The sequence below is a fragment of the Tupaia chinensis genome, unplaced genomic scaffold (assembly GCF_000334495.1).
Source record: "Tupaia chinensis unplaced genomic scaffold, TupChi_1.0 Scaffold149011_1, whole genome shotgun sequence".
Lineage (NCBI taxonomy): Eukaryota > Metazoa > Chordata > Mammalia > Scandentia > Tupaiidae > Tupaia > Tupaia belangeri.
In genome coordinates this window covers 884172-910409 of record NW_006208857.1, presented here as the reverse complement: position 1 = coordinate 910409, position 26238 = coordinate 884172, and the positions used below count along the sequence as shown (strand labels likewise).

The following is a 26238-nucleotide window of genomic DNA, read 5'->3' as shown; positions in this document are numbered from 1 at the left end:
GGGTCTCAAACCATGTTGGGCATGTGGGACTGTCCAGTGCCTTAGCCACCATGTCACCTGCTGGCCCCTGAAATCATTCTTAAAAAAAAAAAAAAAAAAATTATTTAGGTACCAGCAGATGGTCTAGTGGTTACATTGCCGGACTCCTACATGGCCAACAAGAGTTCGAATCCCAGGCCCGGTGGCTTAAAAATCACGTCAGGTGCATGTGCATGCATTCCCAAGATCCTGGGAGAATGGCAGAGAAGGGATTTCAGCATGGCTGTCCCTCCAGAGGTGATTTCTTACTGTCCTTCTCACTGTCTGTCTCTCTCCAGCAAACACCCTAAAGCAAAAATCTAATAAAAATAATAATAAAAACACGTACATCTACACAAACATACCTAAAACCTCCTTTCTACATCAGAAGACGATCAGGGGGGCTAAACCCGCATCTTTCCGAGAGGAGGCTAAGACATCTAAAACTGAACCACCACGAAGAGCAGCGGAGCATACTGCTTTAAATTATGATGAAAATATCAGGGAAAACAGCCAAAATGAGTGGATGTCTTTTTCTTTTTTTAGCTATAGTGTATGTACACCCACTAGAGAGAGACAAAGAGAGGGAGAGGGACAAAGCACCCCCAGATGGGGAGTGCTCAAGCCACAATCCCTTCTCCATTTTTTTTAAAAATTTTTTTAAAATTTAACTTTATTTATTTATTTAATTTTAACTTGACCAGAGAGGGACAGAGTGAAAGAAAGATAGAGAAAGTGGGAAAGTGAGAAAGCAAGCTGCCAGGCCTAGGACTTGAACCACGGTCGGTCTTGTGGGGATCCAGTGCCCTTAATCACCATGCTGCCCGCTGGCCTCCCCTTCCCCATTTGTCTATCCTGTCAGGACTTGAGGACTTCCACACTTTTCAGGCTGGGACTTAAATTGCTATAGACCAGATCTCACACGGCCATTTGCTGGCTTGAAGTGAATGTCTTTGGTTCTCAGTAGACAGTCTAGAGGGGTAGTCTACAGGGACATTCTGCCATTTTTGTTACACTTTTTTCTTTTTTTTTTTAATTTAAATTTATTTGTTTACGTTCATTCACTGTACATCATTACAGCATACAAAATGAGATTTTTCCATCCAGAGGTTACAGTTTTAACTATATGCCTGTAATACTTTGATCTGTAAAAAGTAAAGCTTAATTTAGAAATAAATCTTGGGAACCAACAGTTAGCGTAATGGCTATGTCGCTGGACTCCCACGTAGTCGACCGCGGTTCGTGTCCCGGACCCGGTGGCTTAAAACTCACGCCAGGCGCGTGTGCGTGCGTGCCCAAGATCCCGAGAGGAGAATGGAGGAGAAGGGATTGCGGCGTGACCATCCTCCCTGGGGGGTGATTTCTCGCTTTCTGTCTCTATGTCTCTCTCTGTCTGTCTGGCGAGCGCACGTGCCCTACAGTGAAAATCTCTCCAAAAAAAAAAAAAAAAGAAAGAAATCTTCAAGCCTCCCACTCCATTTTTTTAAAGTTGAGGTATAATTCACATACCACGCAACTCATTCATTTAGTATATAATCAAATGGTTTCTAGTATATTAACAAGGTTGTACAAGTACCACCACAATCTAACTCTAGAATTTTTTAAAAAGAATTATCTAACTTTTTTGGGGGGGAGAGATTTTTGCTATAGGGGATGTGTGCTTGCCAGAAAGACAGAGATAGAGAGACAAAAAGCAAGAAATCACCCCCCAAGGGAGATGGCCACACTGCAATCCCTTCTCCATTCTCCTCTAAGGATCTTGGGCACGCGTGCACATGCGCGCAGCGTGAGTTTAAGCCGTGTCCAGGACTCGAAACATGGTTGACTACATGGGAGACCAGCGACATAGCCATTATGTCAACTGCTGGTCCTTTATTTAATTTTATTTATTCATTTGCTTATTTCAATTTGACCAGAGTGGAAGAGTGAGAGAGAGAGAGAGAGAGAAAGAAAGTGAGAAAGCAAGCCACCAGGTCCAAGTCTCGAACCATGGTCGGCGATGTAGGAATCCAGCGCCTTTAATCATCACACTACATGCCGGCCCCTAACTCTAGAATTTTTAAAAAATGTTATTAATTTTTTTTTACTGATTAATTGTTGCTAGAGGGCGTGTGCTCTCACTGGAGAGAAAGTGAGGAACCACCCCCGGGGGCGGGGGAAATGGCCACACTGCAGTCCCTTCTATGCCATTCTCCTCTCGGGATTTATTTTGGGCACACACACACAGCCTGGTATGTTTCAGGCTACTGGGTCCAGGACTCTTAACTGCAGTCGGCCATGTGGGAGTCCAGCTCCATAACCACTATGCCACCTGCTGGTCCCTAAAATTTATTTTTTAATTGACAAAAATTGTATATATTTGGGCGAGTCGGTGGCATAGTGGCTAAGGCACTAGACTTCCATGTGACTAACTGGGTTTGAGTCCCAGACCCAGCAGCTTAAAAATTATTCCAGGTACGTTATGTGTGCATGTGTGTGTGTGTGTGTCCAAAATTTCAAGAGGAGAATGGAGGAGAGGAAATTGCTGACATGGCCATCCCTTTGAGGAGTGATTTTTTACTTTCCCTCTGTCTCTCTTTGGCAAGTTGCACATGCCCTATGGCAAAAACCTAAAAAAGAAAAAAAAAGTATATATTTATAATATACATGTTTTGAAATATATGTTGTCAAATGTCTAAATTGAACTAATTAACATATGTATTACATCATACTTTTTATTTTTTTGTGGTAAGAACATTTAAAATCTGTTAGTGATTTTCAAGTGTATGTCACTATTATAGTTACCATGTTAGACAATAGGTTCCTTGAGTTTCTGTCCTCCCTTCCCCCTCTTATAGCTGCAACTTTGTATCCTTTGACCATGTCCCCAATACTTACCCACCCTGCTTCCAGAACATTTTCATTACCCCCAAAAGAAACCAGGTAGAAGTAGAAGGCCATCATGTGGCTTCTTGGTCTCAGTCTATAAAACCTTGCTACGTGGGTGCCCACATGGTCCTAAGGAGCTGGCAAGGCTAGGGAAAAAGGGTTATAAGACCCTAAAAAGGGTGCTCTCAACCTCTCTCTCTCTCCCACATACTCTTTATCATAAAAAGAAAAGGGGAAAAAAAAATGTCAATAATAAGTATTCTCGGGACCAACAGTTAGTGTAATGGGTATGTCACTGGATTCCCAAGTGGCTAACCGCGGTTCGAGTCCTGGACCCAGTGGCTTAAACTCACGCCAGGCGCGTGTGGATGTGTGCCCAAGATCCCGAGAGGAGAATGGAGAAGAAGGGATTACGGTGTGGCCTTCCCCCCGGAGGATGATCTCTCACTTTCTGTCTTTCAAGTGAGCGCATGTGCCCTATAGCTAAAAAGCAACCTCTCCAAAAATATAAATAAATAAGTATTCTCACCTACTTTTCTTTTTTTTAAGGCCAATATAGTTAGGCATAACAAGGCAAGTGAAAAAGTCCAAACCTAATACCCTGAAGCTTAAGGATGAGTCAGACTTCATAATCCACGAAAATGAATAGAAAGCACCTGGAGAAAAATGAAGTGTATGGATATCAGATTCCAACGAAACCCATTTTATTACAGAAAGCATACAAAGCTCTTTTCTGTGAAAATACTCTCCCTTTTCCAGAGTGATAGACGAGCCTGTCTCTCAGTTTCCAGCTTTCTCTATCGATACTTCCCATGTCGGTTAAAGTGTTTGTAAAGATAACTGATACGTTTGTTAAGGTTGTGCAGGTCATCAGAGAACATTCGATCTCCAACCATTTTCTTCTTCCGGATACAACGCTGTAATTCATTCCCTTTCCAGCCTCGGAGCCATCTGGGGCCCTTGATCAGTTCTTTTGGGTGCTTTTCAAAGTTTCCTGGGTAATGTGAGAGAGTGTATTACGAGACGATATTAGTTCCAAGTAAACAGAACCAAGCGTAGACCAGCTAGGCCTTCAACCACATTTGTCCCCTCTGAGCAACCTACAGACAGGACAGATTACAGTACAGTATCAAGAGCACAGATTTTAGAGCCAGACTGCTCAAGGTTCAAATGTTAAGACTGCCATTTACTGGCTTTGGAAAAATTATTACGCTCTCTGTTCTTCAGGTTCCTTACTTGTAGAGACATGGTTATTATGAAGATGAAATGAGTTGGCATATATAAGTATTATGGATACAGTATGTATATACCTACATATATATAGCATCTACATTAACACATGAGCACTGGATACAGTATGCATCTACCTACATATATATAGCATCTACATTACATACATGAGCACTCTTAACAGTACCAAGCATAATGTAAAAGTCATATAAAGAGTTGCTATTACTACTGAGCGCAGTACCACTCTGTACAAAGGAGAAAATAACAGAGGTTACAGCCTGCCACTGTGAAATTTTGACGTAAACCGTCTTACCCAGGATCCCGATATTGTCATACACTCCGAACATGGCCCTCTTTTCATTCCAACGATCAACCACTTTGGGAGGAGGGACGGTGAGCCTTACACGGGTCAATCCGGGAACACCTAGGGGTGGGGAAGAAGGAGTGAATCTGGGCCGCTTCTAAGAAACAGTTCTCCGGGCGTCATTCTACACCCACCACTTACCAAGAGAGAAGCTTCTGCAGGCCAGTGGCACACAGCCCCACAAGCTCCTACCCACCCCCCAAGAGAGGCTTCCCGCCATTGTCCTTGTTTCTCCCCCTCAACAGCATGCGCGTTAAACGAGCCCAAGGATAAGGACCAGACCAGGTGTGGCTCTCAAGCAGATGACGATGGGGACTGTGCCTGCGGGACTCACACTGACACTACGGTGGGAGCAGCCATCTTGGTCCTTACCCAGGTAGCTTTGTGGGCGCAGGCCACGCCCCAGCCGCGAGCCCCGCCCCCCAAGTTCCGGCCTACGGAGCCCCGGCCCACCCGCCCCGCCCGGTCGCTTCCGGTCTGTCCGCCGGAGGTTTTGCTCGCCAGAGCTGGGCGATGTGCTTGTTGCTGTCTAGGGCTCCCCCAAACTGACACTCGAGAAAGTTCACCTTTTTCCATTTCCTTGGGCGTCCATCAACTGTGAGCGAGATGAACGCCCAGAACCGGGAACCTGGAGCTTCGGAGTGTTCAAAGACCAAGCCCTTCCTCTGTGCCTCACAAGGCTTGCGGCTGTAACTAGTTACTCCGTTTTACAGGGACAAGAATTTGAAACTCAGACCGAAGTGACTTCCCGGACGTCACTTAGCGGAGGAGATGGCGAAACCTGGATGAGAGCCTAAGCTTTCCACCCCTCCGCCTGGACTTGTCTGTCTTGGGGGTGACTGACTGGCTCACTATTCCAAGGGCATACCACTGCCCAGCAAGGAACGCGACATCTCCAGAAGGCACTGCCAGGGTCCCCTCCTAACCGACCCGGCCAAAGAACTACCCTGCGGGGAGCGAAGCAGCCTCCCGGCGCAGGCGTGGGATAGTGGGCGGGGCCCGAGGCCTAGGGCCCGCCCCTTCAGCGGAGCGGCCGCTCTGCCGCTCCCGCGCTGCGATTGGCCACCCTCTGTAGCGAGCGTCGCGATTGGCCTTCTTGCAACCGTTGAGATTTGAACTCCATGTTTTTGGCTTTGCCCGCGCGGCGCCTGACTTAGAGGCGGGTCTTTATCTACCTCTCCCGGGGATTGGCCAGTATCTCCGCCAACTTGCAAACTGCCTCGCTGATTGGTACATGTTGCGCACTCGTGCTTTTTCCTTCCATTTCTGCCCAGCTCCCTGAGTCTGAGAAGCCGCGAGAGAGTTATTCAGGTAAGGGGTGTTATTGGGGAGTGGGAGTAGGGAGTGAAGGAGTGAGAAGATCGATAAGAGATAGTGTCCCGCAGTATTAGTGTACGGGAGGCCTAGTGGGTCTTTCCTTGTGTGCGATGAAGTGGAAACATTTAAGTCCGACACATCTGCAACGGGATGTGTGAATTAAAGGCAAATCGATGACCGTTTCTGAACATCAGTTTTTCTCATCTGTAAAACTGGGTTGTATTACACAGCTCCATTGGATTGAGATGAAAGGATTAGATCAGATACGATCATTCAAATAGCCTAACAGAACCTGCACGGGGTAAACAAATAACATTGATGTTTTCCCATTCTGGAGCCTGGAAACCCACTTACCCGTGCTGGGCCACTGTTCTGGTTTCAGAGAAGACATTTTCTTTAGTAAAGGAGCTTTGCACAGAAAAGCGGAAACAGTAACACATCCACGTGCCACTTTATGGTTCTGTAAACACTTTCTCCTACTGGTTGCATTTGATCCCCAGAACACCTTTGTGAAGTAATGGGATTAGTAGCCCTGTTTTATTCATGATGCCCAGGGGGTTAAGTGACATGACCAAGTTGCAGAGTCTCGACTAGAGTTAGATTCTAGCCCAGAGTTGATCTCACATTCTCTTAAGATAACATTCTCAGGTTTATTAAACTGCTGAAAACCATTGTATGCTAAAGATGATAAAAACCGGGTCAGAAAACAGACCTTAAATATAGATCCTGATGTTTCTGTCCTTTGACTTCCAGCCCTGTGAGCCAGCTGGAGAAGGATGTCTCCCCAGCTGTTTGAGTTCCATCTGCCCTTGTCCCCAGAGGACTTGTTGAAAAGTGGAGGGGTGAATCAGTATGTGGTACAAGAGGTATTGTCCATCAGACATCTTCCATCGCAGCTTAGAGGTAAGAATCCATACCTGCCTCTACTCCTGTCACTTCAAACAGCCACCCCAAGTGGGCTCCTGTTGTTTCTGTTCCTTCCGTGAGGGCAAGGGACGTATCCTTCCTATGTTCTTTTTAATTTTTTTTTAAGAAATACTTATTTGAGACCAGATGGCATAATGTTATGTCATTGGACTTCCACATAGTTGACCGTGGTTTGAGTCCCAGACCTGGTGGCTTAAAACTCTCACGTCAGGGGAACCAGCAGTTAGTGTAATGGCTATGTTGCTGGACTCCCACATAGTCGACCGCGGTTCGTGTCCCGGACCCGGCGGCTTAAAAACTCACGCCGGGCGCGTGTGCGTGCGTGCCCAAGATCCCGAGAGGAGAATGGAGGAGAAGGGATTGCGGCGTGACCATCCCCCCTGGAGGGTGATTTCTCGCTTTCTGTCTCTATGTCTCTCTCTGTCTGTCTGGCGAGTGCACGCGCCCTACAGCGAAAATTTCTCCAAAAAAATAAATAAATAAAACTCACGTCAGGTGTACGTGTGTGCCCAAAATCTCAAGAGGAGAATGGAGAAGGGATTGTGGTGTGACTATCCCCCCAGGGGGGTGATTTATCACTTTCTATCTGTCTGTCTGTCTCTTCAGTGAATATACACGCCCTGTGGCAAAAATCTCTCTCTGGGGCTAGCAGGGGGCATGGTGGTTAAAGGTGCTGGATTCCCACATGGGCGACTGCAGTTCGAGTCCCAGACCTGGCAGCTTGTTTTCGCACCTTTTCTCTCTCTGGTCAAATTGAAATAAATAAATGAATACAGTTAAATAGAGAAATTTTTTTAAATCTCTCTCTTAAAAGATTGTTACTTAATGATGCTTTTTATTATTATTTTTTTTTATTTGACTAGAGAGAGAGAGAGACAGAAAAAGAAAGTAAGCCACAAGATCCAGGACTCAAACTGGTCAGCCGTGTGGGAGTGCAGAGCCTTAACCACCACACCACCTGCCAGCCCCTCAATCCTGCTTTCTACTCTTTCCTTTCTAGCGTTACATGGGATGAGTTACACAAAGAGTATATAGAGTATGCTCTTTAACTTCCTTCCTTGGATTATTCAGTAAATAATCTTTTTTTTTTTTTAATTTGTAGAAGGGCATGTTCACTCACCAGAGAAAGTGAGAAAGCAGATGCCAGTGGGGATGGCCATGCTGCAATCCCTTCTCCTCCATTCTCCTCTTGGGATTTTGGGGATGTGTGTGCCCAGTGTGTTTTTCAAGTTGCCTGGTCCATTTGAACCATACTGTGAGCCATGTGAAGTCCAGCCACTTTAACCACCATGCCACTGTCTGGCCCTCAGTAAACAATCTTTTTTAATTAAGTTCTTGGCAAGAAACTTAGATCACCAATTTGTGAAGATAGAATTTTATTTGTAAGAGCAAACACAGATTACAGGTAGCCCTGGAGCTAAGGAATAACTTTTTTTTTTTTTTTTTTGAGAGGTTTTCACTATAGGGCGCGTGCGCTCGCCAGACAGACAGAGAGAGACATAGAGACAGAAAGCGAGAAATCACCTCCCAGGGGGGATGGTCACGCCGCAATCCTTTCTCCTCTCGGGATCTTGGGCATGCACGCACACGCGCCCGGTGTGAGTTCTAAGCCACCGGGTCCGGGAAGCGAACCACGGTCGACTACGTGGGAATCCAGCGACATAGCCATTACGCTAATTGCTGGTTTCCCTAAGGAATAACTTTGATTTTGGGTAAAATTTGCGAGTCCACAGCTTTCTGATCAACCTCGTGCTGCTCTGTAATGTCGTATTTCTCTTTCTCTGTGTCGAAGATCTCTCCTTCCTGGTGTCTGGGCTTCCGCAGCTTCTTTTTCTTAAAGTAAGCATCAGTGAGGTGTTTTGGGATTTTCACTTTGCTAATATCAATTTTTGGAGAAGGCAATGACAAGTTTTTGGTGTGTTCTATACAGTGGAACTTGGTTGAAAACCAGAGGTCCAGTCATAAGTAGCAGCCACTGCTCAGCTGCTTCAGGAAAACCACTCTCTTGCCTCTGTGGCGCCCAGGGAGGATGAGCAGAATGGGCCCGGGAGTGATGCTGGCTCGCAGCTTTCTTGACTGAAGCATTTTTTCTGTGGCTCAGCAGCTTTCAAGGCCCATCTTTGGTAGGATAATACCTAGGCATTTTGCAAACTTAACCACCTGGATATCACCATTCTTGTTCCCACCAACTGGTTTTATGACAAGAACCTTCTTTTCCTTTCCAATCCTGTATTTAGTGGCTGGGTATTTCCTCTTGTGCATGGCTTTCTTGGAATACATGGCAGACGGGGGGAGAATATCTGTCCCTGCCACGGACTAGGGCCAGGTGTTGGTTGCAGTGGGGCTTCCCCTATTTGGGCTGCTTAGTCTTGGGGTCACCCTTTTTTAAAATTTATTTATTTATTTATTTGTGTGTGTGTTTTTTGTTTTTGTTTTTTTAAGAGATTTTTTTGCGTAGGGCACGTGTGCTTGCTGGAGAAACAGACAGTGAGAAGTCACCCTCAGGGAAATGGCCATGCTACAATCCCTTCTCCTCCATTCTCTTCTTAAGATTTTGGGCACGCACGCACATCCACCTACCATGAGTTTTAAACCTCTGGGCCCAGGACTCAAACTGCGATCAGCCATGTGGGAGTCCACTGACATAACCATTACACTATTTGCTGGTCCCAAGGGGTCACCCTTCTTGGCTTCAGGTTTCTCCTTGGTATCCAGCTTCTCAGCTTTTTCACCTGCCGTCTTATATCGTGGGAAAGAGCTGTTGTGCATGGTTACTTTGTAGGAGAAAAATGTTTTATATTTACATCCTTTCCCATATGCAAACATGAAGTGCTAGTGAGCTTGAGTTAGAGAAGATCGTTTCCTCAGAGTGTCTGACACTTAACATGACTTCATTTAAATTTGACCAGAGAGGGAGAGAGTGAGAGAGGGAAAGTAGGAAAGCAAGCCGCCAAGTCCAGGACTTGAGCCACAGTCGTCTATGTGGGAGTCCAGCGTTCTTAACCACCACGTCATCTGCTGGCCCCAGCATGACTTGTTTTAGATGATGCTTTTTTAGAGCTTTTTTCCCCCGAGATGGGGGGGGACTTCTACCTAACTATACACACATATATATACATAGACACACACACATACAGTTGCAACACTATGCAGTATGTCTAAGGGGTCTTCAGAAAGCTCATGGAGGGGAAACCAGCAGTTACCATAATGGCTATGTCGCTGGACTCCCACGTAGTCGACTGCGGTTCGAGTCCCGGACCCAGTGGCTTAAACTCACGCCGGGCAGGCGCATGTGCGTGCATGCCCAAGGTCCCGAGAGGAGAATGGAGGAGAAGGGATTGCGGCATGGCCATCCCCCTCGGGGGGGATTTCTCGCTTTCTGTCTCTCTGTCTCTGTCTGTCGGGCGAGGGCACACGCCCTATAGCAAAAACCTCTCCAAAAAAAAAAAAAAAAAAGAATATGTGAACTCCCAAGGAAAAAGAGAGAGAGAGAGAGAGAATGGAAAGGGGAGGAAGGATGGCCATTCTGCAATCCCTTCTCCTTCATTCTCATCTTGGGGTTTTGGGCATGCACGCACATGTGCCCTCCTGTTTTTCAGGCCCCCAATCCCAGACTTGAACTGTGCAGTCAGCCACCTGGGATCCCACTGCCTCATCCTCTGTGGAGAGCAGCCATGCCGTTGGCAAGACTAGAAATAAAAGGTTTTTTTCCTTTTTTTTTCTTTTTTTTTTTTTTAGAGAGAGATTTTTTTGCTATAGGGCTCGTGTGCTCACCAGAGAGACAGACAGAAAGCAAGAAATTACTCCTGGGGGGTGGGGAAGACAAGAGACAGACAGAAAGCAAGAAATTACTCCTGTGGGGTGGGGAAGACAGCCATGCAGTAGTCCCTTCTCCATTCTCCCCTTGAGATTTTTGGGCATGCATGCACATGTGCCTGGCTTGAGTTTCAGACTGCCAGGTCTGGGACTCCAGCCACAGTCAACCATGTAGGAGTCCAGCAAAATAACCATTATACCATCTGCTGGTCCCGAAATAAAGGTTTTCTATCTTGTACTTTTTCTTCTTTTTTTAAAGGACTTTCTATTTTATGTATTGTTCTTTGTTAGTTTGACTAGAGAGAGAGAGGGAGGGAGAGAAAGCAAGTCACCAGGTCCAGGACTTGAACCATGGTCAGCTGTGTGAGAGTCCGGCACCCTAACCACCATGCCACCTGCTGGCCCCATTTCTTTCTTTTTTAGTAATTACCGGAATCCTTTCAACAGACTTAGCCAGAGCTGGATTATAAGCCTAGTTCTCTAATTACTGGTAAGGGACACGAAACTATCCAGATTGGCTAACTTACAAAGATTTATCATCTGTGTCCCTAACCCTGAACATACTACCATTTGGTAAACTAGCAAGAAGGTAGAGTGTGGAGGTTGGGTGACTGATGGCCAACAGCAGTATCTGTAGATCTACTCTTTTGGGGGTGGGGGGTGGCATACATGCACATGAACCAGGAGTGTTTTTCAAACCGCCAAGTCCAGGACTCAACTGAGCTGTCAGCTGTGTGGGATCCAGCTGCCTTAACCTCCACACCATCTGCTGGCCCTAGACACACTTCTTTTTCCATATCATGTAGGTGTGCGTATGCCTTACTAATTGCACATGCTATGCACCATAACAAAGTGTCCTTCAGTTATACAAATGTATCGTTATTTTAAATAAATGATTTTTTTGGAAAGTTTGTTGGAGGGCATGTTGCTCACTGGAGAGAGAGAGAGAGAAAGCAACCCATGGGGCTGGCTGGTCACGCCACGGTCTCTTCTCTGTTTTGCCTACGGGATTCTGGCCCTGTGTACAAATGCACCCAACATGTTTCTCAAGCTGCCAGGTCTGGAACTCGAACTGCAGTTAGCCATGTGGGGTCCAGATGCCTTAATCACTATGCCACTGCCGGCCCGTGATCGCACCTTTTAAAGAGTTCCTGTCAGGACCGCAGCCGGGCGGTGTACAAGGAAGGAAGTGGTGACACTCCCTCCCCTCTATCTCCACTCCCTCACAGGAGCCGGGGGGGTGGGGGGCTCCCTGCACCCTGCTCCTTTGAATTTGGCCAAGCGCTGTGTGCCCACTGCTCATAGCTCAGATGGACACGGCGGCTGCAGCTGGCTCGCAAGCCCACGGTGCTGGTGAGCCCAGTGCAAGAGGCCAATGAGAATGGAACCCTGAGCACAGTTTGCCACAAACAGGACTGATGTGCTCACAGAAGGAACGGAGTGTGGATGTGAAAGAATGTAGGCCTTGGGGACCAGCAGGTGGCGTGGTGGTTATGGCGCTGGACGCTCCCACATGGCCAACCGCGGTTTGAGTCCCGCATCTGGTGGCTTGCTTTCCCACTTTCCCTCTGCGTTCTCCCCCCCCCAATCAAATTAAAATAAAAGAATGAATAAATAAAATTGAATAAATAATTCTTTTTAAAAAAATGAATGTAGGCCTTACTGCTCCCTTACCAAGACCAAATAAGAAGACACAGCGGTCTAGAAACCCCTCAGCAAACCATGAGGAGGGCAGGGCACCCTTACAGTTCCAGGGTAAGCTTTTGATTGTGACTCCTCACAGCCTCTTTGTGAGAACATCGTAAAGGGTCTGATTCACAGAGAAGCAGATGAGCACGCTACACAAGGTTTTTGCCATCGGGTAGATGTACTCATCACAGACAAACAGAGGGAAGGTGAAAAATCTCCCCTGTTAGGGGACGACCATGCTGCAATCCCCTCTTTTCCATTCGCTCAGGATTTAAAGCACACAAACACACTTGCCTAGCATGGTCGTCAAACCACCAGATCCAGGACTCGATCCATGGTCAGCCATGTGGGAGTCCGACACCTTGACCACCAGCCTTAGCTACTATGCCACCTGCTGGCCCGTAGTATTTTATTTTTATGTGCATAATTCATTCCAGTCATTGTTGCCAGAAGAATTTAACATTCTTGAACAAAACCACGTCTAAAAATCAGAAGGGTAATTCTAAATCAATGAAGGGGTGGAAAATAAGATGCTTAACCTAGGGAGATATGGGTGTTTTTTATTCTAGATCTAAGATTGTTTCTGAACCCAAACTAAAAGATATAAGCATTTGAAATAAAGATACAGATCCACCCCCCCCCAAAAAAAAGAGTTCCTGTAGAACAGTTACATTGATTTTGCTTTTAGGACTCTGAATATAACTTGTAGTATAATACAGTGTCATCGGAAAAGTCGTGGCATATATTTTCATGTTTTTGTATGCACAAGTGCATCACAACTTTCCCAACAACCTAATATGCAAGGTCAAATTGTTTAATTTATTCAACAAGTGTTTACTGGTTATATGGTGTCAGGCACTGTTCTCGGCGCTGGAGATAATAGTGAACAAAAGAGAGAGGGACAAACTTCTTTCGAGGGTCTCAGTGAGGAGTAAATAAGTGAATATGAAGTGCTTAGGTGGTTACCAGGGCCAAGGAGAAAAACATAGCAAGGTAAAGAAGACGGGGCGGATCAGGGTGAGGGCTGCTGCCCTGTGCCGGGTGATAGAGAAGGCTTGCTGATAGAGGACGTTTGAGCAGGGGCCGCAAGGAGATGAGAAGTGCGCTACGAGCTGCTCAGGGAAGGGCGTTCCAGGCAGACTAAGGCCAACGCCAAGGCCCCGAGGTAGGAGGCCGACGTAGCTGACGTGGAGTAAGCTAGGAACTAGGCCAGGTGGGGAGCGGTGTAGATTGTTCTGGGGTCTCGCTGCTCAGGGTGCCCTCCTCCGGTGCAGCATTAGTGTCACGATCTAGGAGCTTGTTTGAAATGCAGGATGTCAAGGACTATCCCAGGTGACCGAGTCCCTAATCTGTATTTCAGAAGGTTCTCCAGGTAGCTTGGAAGCGAGATGTACGTTTGAGGAGCCCTGATCTCTAGAGCCTTGTAGGGTACAGTGAAGACTTTCCTTTCAGTGTGAGTGAGCTTGAAACACACTGCATTTTGATCACTGGAGTGACGTGATCTGACTCTTTGAAAGTATCACTGTTGGGCCAGCCAGGTGGTGTGGTTAAGGTGGCTGGATCCCACATAACTGACTGCAGTTCAAGTCCCAGACCTAGCAACTTGAAAAACGCACTAGGCATGTGTGCATATGTACCAATACCAAGAAAGAATGGAGGAGAAGGAACTGCCCCAAATCCCAACAGGACGGAGAAGGGATGGCAATATGACCACACCCATTAAGGGTACTTTCTCCCTCTCCCTCTGTCTGTCTCTGGTGGCTGCATATTCCCTCTGACATTAAAAGAGACTAAGGAGGGGGCCAGCAGGTGGCATGGTAGTTGAGGCGCTGGACTTCTCACAGGGCTGACTGTAGTTCGGTTCAAGTCCCAGACCTGATGCCCTTCACGCACTCTCTCTCTCTCTGGGTCTTTCTTTGGCAAATGCACGTGAAAATAATAATAAAGAAATAAAAGAAATAATTCATTTTTTATTCTTAAAGTTACTTTATTTAACTTTATTTATTATTATTATTTTCCAGTTTGATTAGAGAGACAGAGAGAGAGAGGGGGAAAGTGAGAAAGCAACCTACTAAGTCCAGGACCTAAACCGTGATCTACCACCTGGGAGTCCAGCGCCTTCAACCACTATGCCACCTGCTGCCCCTAAAATGAATCATTCTTTAAAAAAATAAATAAAAACTAAGACAGGGACCAGTGGAGAGCTTAATGGCTATGTCGTTGGACTCCCATGTAGTTAACCGCGGTTCTAGTCCCAGACCTGGTGGCTTAAAACTCACGCAGGACGTGTGTGCGTGTGTCCAAGATCCCGAGAGAAAAACAGAGACAGGATTGCAGCGTGGCCATCCCCGGGGGCAATTTCTCGCTTTTTGTCTCTCTGGCAAGTGCACGCACACTATAGCAAAAACTTCTCTAAAAAAAGAGAAAATAATAAGACAAAGATTGGAGGAGACTGAGACAGAACAGCTAAGTGCACTGTGGGACCCGGGCCCGAGAAAGGGCATACACAGGACAATTGGCAAAACCCAAATAGGGTCTGTTGCTCAGCAGTGATGAGCCAATGTGCATTTACTGTTCAGAGTAGACACTTGTACTGTGGCTTTATAGGGTTCTACTTATTTATTTATTTTTAGAGAGATTTTTGCTATAGGGAGTGTGTGCTCGCCAGAGAGACAGAAAGTGAGAAATCACCCCCCAGAGGGGATGACCACCCCACAGTCCCTTCTCCTCTTCTCGTTTTGGGATCTTGGGCACACACGCACACACACCGGGCATGAGGTTAAGCCGCTGGATCTGGACTCGAACCGCGGTCGACTACGTGGGATCCTGGCAGTGTAACCATTATGCCATCTGCTGGTCCCAGTTATATAGGACTGTAACTATCTGCGTAGAAAGTACAGGAGCTCTACTCCTTTTGCCACTTTTTTGTAATTTCAAAATATATTTTAAAGGGACCAGCAGCTTTTTTCCCACAAAACAAATATAACATTGGCCCAGCCAGTGAGTGGTTGTCGAGGTGACTGGATCCCACATGACCAGCCGCGCAGTTCAAGTCTTAGAACAGGTGGCTTGAAAGCACACTGGGGGAGAGGGGCAGCAGGTGGCATGGTGGTTAAGGGCACTGGACTCCCACATGGCTGACTGTGGTTCGAGTCCCGAACCTGGCAGTTTGCTTTTGCTTTCTCTTTCTCTGTCCCTCTCTGGTCAAATTAAAATAAATAAAGTTAAATAAAATAATTCTTTAAGGAAAAAAAGAAAAAGAAAAGCACACTGAGTGTGTGTCCATGCGTGCCCAAAGTCCCTGGAGGGGAAGGGATTGTAATGTGGCCACTCCTCCTGGGAAATGCATTCTTTCTCTCTCTCTCTGTCCCCAGCAAGCACATGTGCCCTATAACAAAATTCTTTAAAAAAAGAAAAGAATGATAAGTTACATTGAAATGTGCAATATCCTTTTGTGATTTTACCAATGAAAGCAATAAGCCTGGTTTTCTTCCATGGATAAAATTCACCGAAAAGGCCTCTCTCCCTTCCTCATTGCTCGTGTCTTCCTTCCCTGTAGCATTTCAGGCGGCCTTCCGAGCTCAGGGGCCTCTGGCTATTCTGGAGCACTTTGATACCATCTACAGCATTTTACAGTGAGTAAGATACCCAGCTGGTTCTCCCTCCTCCTCTTTGTCTTCCTCCTTTTCCTCTTCCTCTTCGTCGTCCTCCTCCCCCTCCTCCTCTCCCTCCTCCTTCTCTTCTTCTTCCTCTCCTCCTCCTTCTCTCCTTCTTCCTCTTCTTCTTTTTCTCTTCTCCTCATCCTCCCCCTCCCCCCACTGATTTTGAGCACGCACACACACACACACACACCTGGCATGACTTTAAAGCTACTGGATCTGGGACTTAAATCATGCAACTAGCCATATAGGGTCCAGTGCCTTAACCTCCATGCTACCTGCTGGCCCCACTCAGCTGGTACTTGATTATTATTATTATTTTCACTATCATTATTATTTCTTTTAGACAGATTTTTGGCCTAGAGTGAATTTACTCACCAGAAATAGAGAAAAAATGAGAAATCACTCCCTGGGGCTGGAACTCAACTGCATTAGGCCTTGTGGGAGTCCAGAGCCATAACCACTACGCCACCTGCTGGCCTCGTTCCAGCTGGTACTTTAAAAAGAATTGGTGGTGGGGCCAAGGGGTGGCCGGTGGTTAAGGTGGTGGATTTTCGCGTGGCTGACTGTCCTTTGAGTCCCGGACCTGGTGGCTTATTTTCTCACTTTCCCTATCTCTTTCTTTCTCTTTGTTTCTCTCTGGTTAAATTTTAAAAATAATAATAATAACAAAATTAAATAAATGAGTAAAGAAAAAAAGAATTGGGAGCTATTTGCCCTAACTTGACATATTAGTCTGACATTTCATGATAAATGGTTCTTGGTGCTAGGGGCTGGCAGGTGGTGTGGTGGTTAAGGCCACTGGATTCCCACATGGCTGACTGTGGTTCGAGTCTTGTACCTGCCTGGCAGCTTGCTTTCTCACTTTCTCTCACTCTGCCCCTCACTGGTCAAATTAAAATAAGTAAATAAATAAATAAAGTTAAATAAAATAATTCTTTTTTTAAAAATGGTTCTCTGTGCTAGTATCTCTACTGATGAATATTTACCCAACTTGCTATCACATTTATTCAGCTGAACATTTCCACGAGTGAAATGATAATTTATTTCATTTTGTTTATCACTGTTATTACTTTCTTAAGGTGCTGGACTTCCACTTGGCTAACCATGGTTCTAGTTAGGGCTCTGGTGTCTTGCTTTGTCACTTTGCCTCTCTCTGTCTCTTTCTGGTGAGCGCAGATGCCTTGTAGCACATTCACGTGTATTTTTAAGCACCGGGTTCCTCCGGTCAGAGCTGATCTCAGAATGGACCCTGCAGGTTCCCCTCTCACCTGCTCACTTTCTGTTCCTCACAGTCACTTCCGAGGTATAGATCCTGGCCTCAAGGAAGATACCCTGGAGTTCCTGATAAAAGGTGTTAATGGGCCGGGGCTGGGAGGTGGGAGGCGTGTAGCCTACCCTGCACTCGCTCGCCAGCCAGGTGATGATAACCAGGCTGCTGTGACTCGGCTGGTCGGGCCGAGCCCAGGGACCTCTGACCCGTTGAGGTCTGTAATCTTGGTGGGTGATACAGAGTGGTGTGCATTCGCTGTAAGGGCAGACCAACAAGAATGTTGTCCTACTTTTGAACTACTTCTCTTTAACGTAAGAGATTCTCCCAGTTGCCAGGAAGGAATTGCGGTAACTGGAGTGAGAAGGTGGGAACAGGGCATGTTCTGGGTCTCAGGATCAGGGGTCCCTAAGGACTCAGCCGGCGTGGTGGCCACCGAGAGATGAGGCACAGATCTTTGGTAATCTGATGGCGGCGAGAGCTGGGTGTTTCTAGGTTGGGGTATGTGAAGAAGGTGAACGAGACCAACACCCAGATTCTGCCCCTCACAGTGGTGTCCCGCCACTCCCAGGAACTTCCGGCCATTCTGGAGGACGCAGCTCTGAGTGTGTCAGAGAGAAGTGCCCATCTGAATGCCCTCAAAATGAACTGCTACGCTCTCATACGCCTCCTGGAATCCTTCGAGACCATGGCCAGCCAGTCAAGCCTCGTGGACCTGGACCTTGGCGGGAAGGTGATTTGGTGTTCCGGCTCACGCCACAGGCCCCAGGGGGACTAGGAGTGACGGGAAGAAGGGGATCCAAGGTTCTGTGCATCCTTTCTGTCCTCCTTCAGGTTAGGAGGAAGCTCTTAGACGTACCGGTCTTCCCTCCCTGACGAGTAGCTGTTCTGCGTTGTGGAACTTGTCCTACTTCCCTGTCCCATCTCCTTCACTTGAAGCTGGGCAGTTGGAGGGCTCAGGCCGGCAGGTCTGGCCTGCCTTCGCTTCTCCTCTTTCCTAAATGGACGCTTGATCCTCTTCAGGGTAAGAAGGCTCGGACCAAGACATCCCACGGCTTCGACTGGGAAGAGGAGAGGCAACCAGTTCTTCAGCTCTTAACACAGCTTCTCCAGTTAGACATCCGTCACCTGTGGAACCACTCGGTAATGGAAGAGGAGTTCGTTAGGTGGGTAGTTAAGCTGTGGAGAGCGAGGGCTCTTATTGTTAGATACGCCTCTCTCTTTTTTTTTTTAACTTTATCTTTCATGAGAAAAAGAGAAACATAAATACCCTCAACAAGGCCTCACACCCTGATCCCCCCAGCCTTCCCAGACAGCCAGGGTTGTGGAGCACATGCCGGGCAAGGTCAACCAGGGCCCTGGACCCCAGGCTTCCGTATGGTCCAGCTTGTCTCGAGCAGCCTGTGACTGCTGTGCTGAGCCAGCTAGGTCAGCTTTTGCAGGGCTTCATTTCATGCCTCATTGCATCTGTAATTCACAGAAGTGTACGTGGCGTTGTTAGGAAGTAGACTGTGGAATGTTAGAAGCTGATAGGGGGCCGGCAGGTGGCATGGTGGTTAAGGGCACTGGACTCCCACATGTCTGACTGCAGTTTGAGTCCCGGACCTGGCGACTTGCTTTCTCACTTTCTCTCTCTTGTTCTTACTCTTACTCAGACCCTCTCTGGTCAAATTAGAATAAATAAAGTTAAAATAATTCTTAAACAAAAAAAGAGAGAAAAAGAAGTTGTTATAGGGCCAGCCCCACGGCCTAATGTTAAAGGAGCCAGTTCCCATGTACCACCTGCATGGTTCAAATCCTGGACCCAGAGATGTGTTCTTGCCCAGAACCCCTGAAGAGGATGGAGACATGGAGGGGAGAGGGATATGTTGTGACCATGCTCCATTAGGGGTGCCTTCTCCCACTCCCGCTCTCTGGCAAGTTAACATGCCCTTTAGAGAATTAAATAAAAGGGAAAAAAATGCAGCTGATAGGTATTTTCACCTCTGATACTCATTTAATCATGAACAGTACTTAGTGAGACTCCTAGGTATGTGACTGGCATTATAGAAAACAAAAGTTTCTGTCTCGTGGCGTTTATATTGTAGGATAGAAGGCCATTTTTAAATAGGTGAAATGTGTAGTTTATCATGCATTACTGTGGAGCAGCATAGGAAGAGGATGGCAAGTCGGGTGGAAAACGGTTGGGTTTTAATTAGCCATTCTCAGTTATGGGGCCTCTTTGAGAGGGTGACATTTGAGCAAAGACCCAGAACTGGTGAATGAGACTTAATGAGAATAATTGGGGGGGAGGGGGAACAGTGAGCGCGAAGCTCCTGAGGCGGGAGTGTGCCCAGTATGTAGACGTATCGCAGGGACGCCAGAAAGATGGCGGTGACGGTAGGCCGTGAGGTCAGGAGAGCAGTGGGGAGCCAAGCCACACCTCGTAGGCTGCCGTGGTGACGTTGTCCTTTTCTGGGAGGTGGGGTCCCTGGGGCATTCCAGGCAGGGCAGCAAGGTGATGTCACCTGCACTTCAGGGTCACCCTAGGAAAACGGGATCAGTTCAGAAGCTGGCCTAGTAACTCAAGAGGACTTCAGGATTGGCAGAAAGGTTGGGTGTGAGGCGTAAGGAAGGGCTCAGTCCAGGGTGCCTCTCTCAGCCAAAGCCTGGTCATTGGGAAGAATGGAGTTGACAACTAAGATGTGGAGAAGGCCATGGATACAAGTGTCCAGAGAAGATGAGAAGTTCAGTTTTGGACCCACAAAGTTTGAGTTTGTTCTTTCTTAGTTTTGCTATAAGGGCACATGTACTTGCCCGAGAGAGAGAGAAAGTGAGAAAGTATCCCCCAAGAGGAACAGCCACACCGTAATCCCTTCTCCCCCATTCTCCTCTTGGGATTTAGGGCACACATGCGCACTTGCCCAGCATATTTTTCAAGCAGCCAGGTCCAGGACTCAGACCATGGAGTGGTTCTTATTAGGCACCCTAATAAAGCTGTCAGATTTGGCTGTTAAACATACAGATCTGGAGTTCAGGGGAGAGGTCTGGGCTCGAGTTACACATCTGGGAATGTAATGGTGTTTAATTTAAAGTAAGGAGCTGAGAAGGAACCGGCCAAAGCTACCCCACAGAGACACTGGTGGCGTGGAAGCCATGAGAAGGATGTTTCAAGGAGAAAGTGAGAGCCCAGTCTTTCCAAATGCAGCTGCAAGGTCCTTCCGCTGAGCATGAACCAGCCACTGGACTGAGCAGTGAGCAGTCGGCAGTGACTTTGTCCTGCTTTTTATCAACAGATGGGGGCTGTGTTGGCATGGCAACCAGCCGCAAGCTGGTAATCTTGAAGGAAAGAGTACCTATCTGGCCAAGGCAGCTTGGTGAAGGTGATAGATAGAATGCAAAGAATTCAAAACCAGAGGCCCCTGATTTCAGGGGCTGTCAGCATAGTGCAAACGAGGCAGGGACCGATGCGATTTAATCCAACAGCTGGTCTCATCTCAACCGCTTCCATTCGCAGTTTGGTTACTGGCTGTTGCTACCGCCTCCTGGAGAACCCCACCATTAGTCACCAGAAGAACCGCCCCACCCGAGAAGCCATAACACACCTGCTTGGTGTGGCCCTAACGCGCTACAACCACATGCTCAGTAAGTCGTCCCCGTGCCTCGCCCCTCGGCCCTGCCTGCGTGGCCCTCACGTGTGGTACTTCACAGGTGCCACCGTGAAGATCATCCAGATGCTGCAGCACTTTGAGCACGTGGCGCCGGTGCTGGTGGCGGCCGTGAGTCTGTGGGCAACCGACTACGGAATGAAGAGCATAGTGGGAGAGATCGTGAGGTACCAGCGCTCCTCAGAGTGACCCCGAGGAGACGGAGTGGGACAGTGCTGTCTGTGCAGCTGTAGGCTCCTCCAGACACATCCCGTCTCCCTGCGCGTCCTGGAAGCTGACACTCGAGCTGCCTTGCTAAGGCTGTGTTTTCTGCCCCGTTTTTTTAGGAGGGTCCCCAGGAGCTGAGTCGGGACTCTTCAGGGGCGAAGGGCTTCGCAGCCTTCCTGACGGAGCTGGCAGAGCGAGTCCCGGCCGTGCTCATGTCCAGCGTGTGTGTGCTGCTGGATCATCTGGATGGAGAGGTCGGTGGTCCCCTGGGGACTCTAAGGTTCATCTTGGGGGTTTAAGTGCATCGTCGAGCGGCTATTTCTTTCTCTATTTTTCTTTTGTAGAATTATTTATTTGGGGGCCAACAGGTAGTGTGGTGGTTAAGGGTGCTGGACTCCCACATGGCCGACCAGAGTTCACTTACTTTCTGTCTCTTTGTCTCTGTCTTTCTGGCAAGCGCACATGCTTTATAGCAAAAACCTCTCCAAAAAATAAAATAAAATAAATAAATAAATAAATATAAAGTTAAATAAAGTAATTCTTTTAAAAAAAAAAAAAAGACACTGAACTCCCACACTGGCTGACTTCATTTTGAGTTCCAGACCAACTGAAACTCACACCAGGCCTGTGTGTGTGCGTGCCCAAAATCCCAAGGAGAGAATGGAGGAGAAGGGATTGTGATGTGACCATCCCCCGGGGGGTGATTTATTGCTTTCTGTCTCTCTGGTGACCACATGCGTGCACCCTATAGCAAAAATCTATCTAAAAAATAAAAAAGAAGAATTATTTATTTTATTATTTAATTTGCTATAGGACATGTGCACTCACCAGAGAGAAAGTGAAAAAGCAAGCCAAGTCCAGGACTTCAACCATGGTCAGCCATGTGAGAATTCAGCATCCTAACCATAACACCACCTGCTAGCCCCTAGGGGCTACAAGAAAGTAGACAAGCTGTAACAATTCATCCTTGTAAAAAAGCTGATTAAGTGTATTGATTAAGGAGCCCTTTTCTGTTTTTTTTTTTTTTTTTTTTTTCTGTTTGTTGTTTTGTTTTGATTTTTTGGAGGGGAGGGGGGAGTGGTTTTTTTGGTTGTTATAAGCACGTGCACTTGCCAGAAAGAGAGAGACAGGGACAGAAAGCAAGAAATCACCTCCCGGGGGGGATGGCCATGCTGCAATCTCTTCTCCATTCTTCTCCTGGAATCTTGTGCATGCATGCACATGCGCCCGGCATGAGTTTAAGCCCCTGGGTCTGGGACTTGAACCACAGTCAACTACATGGGAGTCCAGCAACATAGCCATTACGCCATCTGCTGGTCCCTGTTTTGTTTTGATTTTAAGGAGCCCTTTATTTATCTTAGTGTTGTGTCACATTTAGGGGAGATGACAGACAAATCTAGTAAGAATGACTCAGCTTCGATTTTTTTTTTTTAACCGAGAACATTTATCGCCTGACTTAATCATTGAAATCCTTAAGATGAACCAGATGCCGCAACAGCTGCTCTCTTGGGTTTGGGTGTTGTTCCTTCACGGAATCCATGCCCAAATCTGTGGTATGCAACTTTTAGGTGCCTCATTCGACCAGTCCCAGTGGTACTGCGTCTTTTAGCCCTGGCACTCCAGTTAGACTTTCTCTTGCGCTTAGCAGGGTAGCCACATTTGGCACAGGTCGACTTCTGAAGGTGACAGGCCTTAGAACCACAGCGGCGGCACAACATGTGCGTCTTACTGCGACGCTTCCCAAACGATGACGTTCCCTTCGTCATCTCGCTCCTGTGGCTGAGACCAAAGAGCGACTCAGCTTTGATTCTAAGCCCCATCCTTTCCTCAGGGTAAAGCCTCCTCCTACCATCTGGTGTGCCTTACTTTTTTTTTTTTAAAAAAGAATTATTTAATTTAATTGTATACATTCATTTATTTTAATTTGACCAGAGAGAGAGAGAGGGAAAGTGAGAAAGCAAGCCACCAGGTCCGGGACTTGAATCATGGGCCGCATGTAGGAGCGTCCAGTGCCTTAGCCACCACGCCACCTGCTGGTCCCTGGTGTGCCTTACTTTCTCTAAACAATGAACTGTTCCAGGCCAACCCATGTCACCTCTCAGTCCCTCGTCCCCGAGTGCTAACCCGGCTGCTTCCCAGCTTGATGCTGGGCGCTTCTGGGTGCATGTCAAGAACAAAGGCTGTCTACGTGAACATCTCATTTACTTCCATTCTTGCCCAAGACCCTGTTTTGCTGTGTCTCATTTTCTGTCAAATGTGGGCAGGAGAGTGGGCAGGAAGGGAGTCTTTACTAGTAAGGATGAAGCCCTACGAGACCCGGGTGAAAGGTAGTGCCTGCTGTTCAGAAGCGTGCCGTCGGATGGTTGTGGTTGCACGCTCAGCTACCCCCTTGCTTACCTGGGTGAGCCTTGTGGGGGGAAATTGATTGGGACCCTTAGTCATTTTGTGCCCTATTGTCCTGTGTGCACAAGTCACCTCTTGGACGCAGCTTACCCCTCTGACCTCGGGGGTGCGTACCTCGTCGGTTGCCCGGGGAAGTCCTAACTAAGCAGTTCGGGCCTTGTCCGCTCTGTGCCCGTCCGGCACCGGGACTGAGGGAGAGGAGAGTCGGCGTGGCGTACAGAGGCGCAGCACCTCTCCCTCTCCCAGAACTACATGATGCGCAATGCCGTGCTGGCCGCCATGGCAGAGATGGTGCTGCAGGTGCTGAACGGCGACCAGCTGGACGCGGCAGCCCGGGACACTAGAGACCAGTTCCTGGACACCCTGCAAGCCCACGGCCACGACGTCAACTCCTTCGTGAGGAGCCGTGTTCTGCAGCTCTTCACCCGGATCGTCCAGCAGAAGGCAAGCGACCGTTTATGTGAGAAGCATATGGGCCCCCCCCGTACTCAAGCCAAGTAAAGAGGGACCCAGCGTGTGCCCCTAAAGAGCCGAGAGTTCAGGATTTTACTACCTGTGGTCCAGGTCTTCCTCCACGGGCCTCGGCGCCAGCTCCACTAAGGACCGCTGGTGTCTTACCCACTGCGCATTTGATGGCCCATAGAAAGCTTGCTGGGAGTGCATGGGTAGCCCAGGCCCGAGTGTACTTCAGGGCCATCCTGAGAGTGGGTGTTGAGCGATGTGAGCCGATCCTCTTCCTGCCCACGTAGGCGCTCCCCCTGATGCGTTTCCAGGCAGTGGTGACCTTAGCAGTGGGACGTCTAGCGGACAAGTCGGTGCTAGTTTGTAAAAACGCCATCCAGCTGCTGGCCAGTTTTCTGGCCAATAATCCCTTTTCCTGCAAGGTAAGTAGACTCGGCCCGTCCAAAAGAGAGGGGATGACGTGGCCACAGGATGACGTGAGTGATGCTGGTGCTCCTTTCACCTCCACAGCTTAGCGAGTCTGACCTCGCTGGACCTCTGCAGAAGGAGACTGAGAAACTGCAGGCCATGAGGGCTGCCCAGCGCCAGGCTGCAGCTGCTCGTGAGTGTTTCCCGCCCAGGTATCCTCCCCAGCCTCCCTGCGTCAGGAAGCGCAGGGAGAGGTGCTTAGTAAACTCCCGTTCGCAGCGCTGGATCCGGAGGAGGAGTGGGCAGCCATGCTGCCGGAGCTGAAGTCTACCTTGCAGCAGCTTCTAGCGCTCCCCCAGGAGGAAGAGGTGGCTCCTGTACAGATCGCTAACGCAGAGACCGCTGAGGCCGTGAAAGGCCGCATCCGTCAGCTGCTTGCCAGGGCTAGTTACAAGTACGTGCTACTCTGCTATGACCAGGTTAGGGTCAGCGTTCACCTCTGAGAAGCTTGGACAGTGCTGCTTTAAGACAAGCTGCAGGGCCGGCTCTGGGGCCTGGTGCTTAAAGCAACAGGGATCCCACATACCTGACCGTGCATCTCTAATCCCAAATCCAGCTTCTTGAGAAACATGCTGGGCACGTGTGTGTGTGTGTGTGTGTGTGTGTGTGTATGTGCCCAAATCCCGGCAGGGTGGAGAAATGGAGAAGGGATTATGGTGTGCCCATTCCCTGTGGGGGGGTGCTTTCTCTCTCTCCCTTCCTTCTCTCTTTGTGTCTCTGTGGTGAGCACACCTGCCCTCTGACAAGAATGAAAAATAAATGAATAAGGGCCAGCAGGTGAAATGATGGTTGTGGCACTAGACTCCCACATGGCTGACTGAGGTTCAAGTCCCAGACCTGGTGGCTTGCTTTCTCACTTTCCCTCTCTCTCTGTCTCTCTGATCAAATTAAAATAATAAGAGTAATAATAACAATATAATTTCTTATAAATAAATAAAACGAACAGTATTTTGGTCTAACCAAAGTGGTCTCAGGTAGCACCCTTGTGAGAGGCCAGAAGCCCCTCGAGAGGCTGAGCTCAGCTGCGCATCCATAGCCTTGGCTGACCGGCGGGCTGGGGCAGGAGGGCTGCAGTGCCGGACCTCTTTGTCTGCCTGCCTCTCTCCACCACCCACCCCACCCACCTGGTAAAGGGAGCAGGGAGGCGGGGCACTTGCTCACGCTGCCGCTGGACGGTGAGTATTTTCACCATAGTAACTCTGACCACAGCAGCATCCACGCTTGAGCTTGCTTGTCTGCTTTTGTATGTGTTGACAGAGGGCCAGCAGATGGCGTGTGGTTAAGGCACTGGACTCCCATGCGGCCAACCGCAGTTTGAGTCCCGGACTTGGCAGCTTGTTTTCTCACGTTCCCAACAGGGCATGGTCACACTGCAATCCTTTCTCCTCCGTTTCTTCCTGACAGTATTCTGGGCTCATGTACACGCATCCAGTGTATTTTTCAAGCCACGGAGGCCACTGTTCAAACTGCAGTTAGCCATGTGAGATCCAGCTCTCTTAAGTCCTGAGCTCCAGGTAAATTCACAGTAATGGCAGGTTTCACCCAGCGACCAGCAGTCTCCCGCCTGCTTTCCATATAGCGTGCTGTGTGTGTGGCCTCTGTGGCTTTTCCTCACAGGTCCTGGGCCGCTGACGTTCTTATCCTCCCTGCTTGGTCGATAAGGAAGCAGGCCAGGCCAGGCAGCTGTGCCACATACACACAGCTAGGAAATAACAGTCGGCCCGAGTCTTCAGGTTACAGATCCAGAGTTGTTTCTGCTTCTAATTACAAATTTACACTTACATTAGGACAAAACTTTTCTTTTCTTTCTTTCTTTCTTTTTTTTTTAATAAAGAGAGATTTTTGCTGTAGGGTATATGTGCTTGCCAGGGAGACAGACAGACAAAGCGAGAA

The 26238-nt window shown here is 48.1% G+C and overlaps 2 protein-coding genes, 1 non-coding gene and 1 pseudogene across 4 annotated transcripts in view; 2 read left to right on the top strand and 2 right to left on the bottom strand.

Moving 5' to 3' along the window:
- Positions 1 to 3558: 3558 nt before the first annotated feature.
- Positions 3559 to 5189, bottom strand: MRPL51 (mitochondrial ribosomal protein L51). Of its 2 annotated transcripts, none has more exons than XM_006170826.3 (3): positions 5047 to 5189; positions 4430 to 4540; positions 3559 to 3880 (listed from the first exon to the last, which is right to left on the bottom strand). In XM_006170826.3, exons 1-3 carry the CDS (start codon positions 5054 to 5056, stop codon positions 3684 to 3686), a joined length of 318 nt encoding a protein of 105 aa, XP_006170888.1. In that variant the 5' UTR covers positions 5057 to 5189; the 3' UTR covers positions 3559 to 3683. The 2 variants fall into 2 exon arrangements, with proteins under 2 accessions (XP_006170888.1, XP_006170887.1); XM_006170825.2 differs by lacking the exon at positions 5047 to 5189 and adding an exon at positions 4622 to 4808.
- A 438-nt stretch (positions 5190 to 5627) lies between these two features.
- Positions 5628 to 26238, top strand: part of NCAPD2 (non-SMC condensin I complex subunit D2) — a 36698-nt gene continuing 16087 nt past the window's right edge. The window contains exons 1-14 of the mRNA XM_027769220.1: positions 5628 to 5791; positions 6551 to 6700; positions 15789 to 15864; positions 17184 to 17242; positions 17710 to 17891; positions 18182 to 18324; positions 20655 to 20782; positions 20849 to 20972; positions 21005 to 21017; positions 21132 to 21266; positions 23662 to 23859; positions 24165 to 24299; positions 24388 to 24478; positions 24565 to 24739. Of these exons, the coding sequence (XP_027625021.1) occupies positions 6574 to 6700; positions 15789 to 15864; positions 17184 to 17242; positions 17710 to 17891; positions 18182 to 18324; positions 20655 to 20782; positions 20849 to 20972; positions 21005 to 21017; positions 21132 to 21266; positions 23662 to 23859; positions 24165 to 24299; positions 24388 to 24478; positions 24565 to 24739 (1586 nt within the window). The 5' untranslated portion in view covers positions 5628 to 5791; positions 6551 to 6573. The remainder of the gene's footprint in view (positions 5792 to 6550; positions 6701 to 15788; positions 15865 to 17183; positions 17243 to 17709; positions 17892 to 18181; positions 18325 to 20654; positions 20783 to 20848; positions 20973 to 21004; positions 21018 to 21131; positions 21267 to 23661; positions 23860 to 24164; positions 24300 to 24387; positions 24479 to 24564; positions 24740 to 26238) is intronic.
- Positions 17304 to 17632, top strand: LOC114006582 (small nucleolar RNA U85). The gene has a single exon (XR_003548296.1). It is a non-coding gene; the product is annotated as a small nucleolar RNA U85 (small nucleolar RNA).
- On the bottom strand, positions 22361 to 22864 carry LOC106734138 (60S ribosomal protein L37 pseudogene; annotated as a pseudogene).

Excerpts from the sequence above, each read along its gene's own strand:
- MRPL51 (XM_006170825.2), bottom strand. The coding sequence starts at position 4,700 with ATGGCGGGAAGCCTCTCTTGGGGGGTGGGTAGGAGCTTGTGGGGCTGT. Across the intron at positions 4,541-4,621 it reads CTGCAGAAGCTTCTCTCTTG|GTGTTCCCGGATTGACCCGT; the intron begins GTAAGTGGTGGG and ends CCCCACCCCTAG. Across the intron at positions 3,881-4,429 it reads TGACAATATCGGGATCCTGG|GAAACTTTGAAAAGCACCCA; the intron begins GTAAGACGGTTT and ends CACATTACCCAG.